General features: G+C 38.3%; 1 protein-coding gene across 1 annotated transcript; it reads right to left on the bottom strand.

The window, feature by feature from the left end:
* Positions 1-2,760: 2,760 nt before the first annotated feature.
* Positions 2,761-3,195, bottom strand: LOC123962945 (histone H2B 1/2-like). Its single transcript, XM_046039454.1, has one exon. It carries the CDS (start codon positions 3,178-3,180, stop codon positions 2,809-2,811), a length of 372 nt encoding a protein of 123 aa, XP_045895410.1. The 5' UTR covers positions 3,181-3,195; the 3' UTR covers positions 2,761-2,808.
* Between the last annotated feature and the right edge of the window lie 1,202 nt (positions 3,196-4,397).

Here is a 4,397-nt window from a genome sequence, read left to right as displayed (position 1 = left end):
CTGTGTTTGTCTGAAGGTGTCCGAGCTGAGAGGAGGCGGGACTTATAAAGCACATGAGAACCGTGGAGAGGCAACACACGCAGCCGCTCCGCCGCCCGCCTCAAATGTGGCGACACTTGTGTTTTCTCTTCCGCATTTTGGCGATAAAATACACAGAAGACGATCGTTTTAGACCATAAATGTTCTTTTATGAGTGAGAAAAAGTTCTTCGCTTCAGACTGAGTTCGTGTTTGGCGACCAGGACTCATTCATTTAATCCCAGGATGTTTCAAACCTCTCCAACACACCGTCACTTTGGACAACTCGCGGCGAGTTTTCTTCACATTTCGTCTCTAAAAATGACTAAAATGAAATCTTATTAAATGTGACAGTGGTTTCCCAGCAAGCAGAGACGTGTAGGGATAGAATAAAACTGAAATCGCTGCAATAATGTGATTAATTTAGTTTTAATCAGAGACGTTTTCTGTGGAGGTAAACACACGGTTGCTGTCGGGGACTCAGCCGGTTGGATGGACTCCTGTCACAGATGCATCTGCTGGAAAAGACTTTCCGTTTCCACCAAATGTTACATTTAACATGACAGAACAGAAAGTAGACTACAATTTCTTTCCTGTACAGAGACCTGACTTATTGTGATAACTTTAAGCAGCTTCAGTTTGAATCCAGACCAGCTTTCTGTCTGATTTGTTCAGGTTAAGTTTCTGAATGATATATTGAGAGGGATTTATGAATCTGCTATAAATCTGCATAACATAAATTCTTCGTAAAAGAGGTAAAACCTTTAAACATAACGTAAATAAAATCTAAATATTTTGGGTGAAATCAATGTTGATGTTCATAAAACAGACCATGTCTGATAGTAGATCTGGTAGTTCTATTATGGTATCATTTTTAAACTAAATCATAGACTGTGTAAAAATTAAAAAAAACATTAAGGCGAAATGTCTCTCTTTAAAACTTGCAAGCTCAGAAAATCAGATACAGCAAATCAAAGGTTATTAATGATCAAACTTACACACAGGTTCCAAATCCACCATCAGATTTATTTATATAACCAAAAAATAAATCTGTTTCAGCTGCCTTTATATTCTGTACTACAGAACAACAAATTACAACATACACCATGGACCACTTGTACTAACTAGTAGTGGTGTGACGAGACACTTAAACCCCCGATATACTTCTGCTTTTTAACTTTGATTAGGCGTAGACAGGCGGCTGACACGCAAACAGGCATTGTTCACATTCTTGCCTGCGTACTTTGCGTGCACCTGGAGGATTAAACGTAAATACATTAGGGGGCAGATCAGGGCCGGATCATCCTTCACTGACACCGGATTATCTTCCTTGACCACCATTTTAATGAGACATCATAACGATCTCGGTAATTGCAGACCACGGTGTGGAAACCTTTCTCTGTAGCTTTCCGGTTTGTAACACAGATAATATTGTTCTACAGCATAATGAAATCCTCTTTGTTGTTGCACAAAATGAAGTCCGACTATAGGCTCTGTCCCAGATGTGTAATAGTTATTTATATATATATACACAAATAGGTATAGGAATGATGTCATAAAATGAAAAAAAAAGATAATATGGTTTACAGCAGGATCGTAGTGGGAGAGAAAAGTGACTGTGTTATAAAGGGTAACATGCAAAGTCAATATGCACACAGGACTTCATCAGATTAATTTGGTAATTCCGCTACAGGCAGCTCCATAAACAGACGAGAGGAAACAGCGCCACCTTGTGGTAAAAAAAAAGAATACACTAATGTTGTTGGTGAATGATTCCAGCTGTTAGAAGCTCCATGAATCTAGTCTTCCTCTAGGAACACATTTTTGTACTTTCCTCGTTAGGATAGTGGACAGTAGTAAGACCGGGGAATTGAACCCCAGACCGGGACAACTGGATAGAAGTCGAACCTCAAGATCTGATTCTGACAACATTAATACAAAGATCTGTTACAAATCTGGTCTTATTTATCAAATACAAATTTAGGGTAGTACCTACAACTAAGAGCAAATTTAAATATATGTAACTCATGTGTGTGTTTACTGTTGACACAATTTGACCTGATTAAAACTAGTGTATTTACAAAATATATTTTATAAACTTATATTTCTTCATCAGATTGTCGGTATGAAACGTCTGTGTGATGTTTAACATTGTGAAACTTGTCTCAATTAAATTTGATCCTGTTTTATTGTGTACAATCACAAAAAATTTACACAACCTACTGTTTTCTTAATTGGTCTAAATTCAAGGGAAAATAGAAAACATTGCACAGAGAAGTAGGCCAAATACCATTAATGAGACCGAGCAAGGTATCGACATAAGTCTCAATTATGATTCCTGGTGCCAATTGCTTTGTCTCACCCATTTCTACTAGTGAATTTTAGGACCAAAATATGAGAAACGGGTCGTAACTAACATGAAGTGAGGAATTGCAGTTTTTTCCTTCCCGAGCTGTAAAATCATAACCAGGGAGTGCGATAAATTACATTGGGCTACATCTTCACCAGCAGATAGTGCTGTGCATTTCCTGAATGAAAGTACTGAACCACTTCACATAGTGTTTCCTTTGGCATCACTATTGATTACAACTTTTGCACCATCTTTAGATATTATGCTTATTGTTTCAATACACAAGTTAGATTTTCAAGTTCAACAGAACATGTATATAGAGAAAAGCTAACATGTGTCAACACCAGTTATGAATGAACGATCAAGTAGGAATGAAGCTCTCAGTATAAACAGTGGGTGGCCCTGAAAAGGGCCTTTGTGTTGCTGGGTGTATCAGCGGGTTTACTTGGAGCTGGTGTACTTGGTCACGGCCTTGGTGCCTTCAGACACGGCGTGCTTGGCCAGCTCACCGGGCAGCAGCAGGCGGACGGCGGTCTGGATCTCCCTGGAGGTGATGGTGGAGCGCTTGTTGTAGTGAGCCAGACGGGAGGACTCGCCGGCGATGCGCTCAAAGATGTCGCTCACGAACGAGTTCATGATCAGCATGGCCTTGGACGAGATGCCGGTGTCGGGGTGGACCTGCTTCAGGACCTTGTACACGTAGATGGCGTAGCTCTCCTTCCTGGTCTTCCTCTTCTTCTTGCCGGTCTTGGAGACGCTCTTAGAGACGGCTTTCTTTGAGCCTTTCTTCGGAGCCTTAACTGGATCAGGCATCTTTATTAACTTCGTGTGAAACAGTTTTCAACGAATGAATCTCAACCGCTGAGGCGGCACGTTTATATGCGCTTGATGCAAATGAGACTGTGCTGTTCCTCGTACAGGATTGGCTGAGATTTAAACGAGACTGAGCATGCGCCACACAAGAGGCAACGACAAAAATTCCTTTATGAGAAGTGAGTAGATGTGAAGGTCAAATGATGAACACAGTAACACAGATTTAAACAGTCAAGTGTAATAATTTCAGTGGTGGAGAAAGTATTCAGATACTTTACTGACGTAAAAGTACTAATACCACACTGAAATGTCCCATGTGACTGTTATACTATAATTCTATCATTGGGTTATTATTCATCATATATTAATGAAAATGAAAGATTTTACTGTTGTAGTTTTTAAGGTGGAGCTCATTTTTAACTATTTTGTATGGGACTGTAACTAATGATTGCAGTCCTCTGCACTAAACTGCCCTCAAAACATATATTTATGCCATTTTTTGACCCAGAAAAAAACATTTATAAAAAGTTGTGAGTCAAGTTTCATTGTTAATTGTTGTCATTTTTTGGTGTTGTGCATTAGGTTTATATACTATATTTTCATTAAATGACCATGACGTTAATGATTAATATAACTATGGTTTTAAAGTTAAAAAAATATCTACCTTTGCAGTTTTCAGGTATTGACCCAAAAAAGACAAGTTTTTAGCAATTTTTTAGAAAAGCTCTCACAAAATCAGACATTTTAGAGGGCAACACTCAGTAACAAGCGTCTCGTCACAGCCCTACTTCTTGGTACAAGCGGTTCATGGTGTTTGTTGTAATTCTATTTGTTGTTCTGTCGTACAGAATATAAAGGCAGCTGAAACCAATTAGTTATGTTGGATGAGATAAATGAATCCGATGTTGGATTTTGAACCTGTGTGTGAGTTTGATCATTAATAACCTTTGATTTGCTGAATTTGATTTTTCTGAGCTTGCAAGTTGTTAAAGAGAGACATTTCTCCCTAAATCCAAACAAGTAAAACCCCAATAATCACATTTATACACCTGTTTTAATATAAATCAAATAATTTAACTATTAAATGCATAACAAGGTTTTAACCTCTAGTTAAAACAGTATTCATTTTATTTACACAGCCTACAGTTTAGTTTTAAAATGATACCATAATAGAAGCATCAGACATGGTTTGTTTAATGAACACCAGTATTGATTCC

The sequence above is a fragment of the Micropterus dolomieu genome, linkage group LG23 (assembly GCF_021292245.1).
Source record: "Micropterus dolomieu isolate WLL.071019.BEF.003 ecotype Adirondacks linkage group LG23, ASM2129224v1, whole genome shotgun sequence".
Classification (NCBI taxonomy): domain Eukaryota; kingdom Metazoa; phylum Chordata; class Actinopteri; order Centrarchiformes; family Centrarchidae; genus Micropterus; species Micropterus dolomieu.
Note: the sequence above shows the minus strand (reverse complement) of the source record. Positions and strands in the feature narration are given on the sequence as shown.

What these genes read in the sequence shown, in the direction of transcription:
- LOC123962945 (XM_046039454.1), bottom strand. Translation starts at nt 3,180, where the DNA reads ATGCCTGATCCAGTTAAGGCTCCGAAGAAAGGCTCAAAGAAAGCCGTC.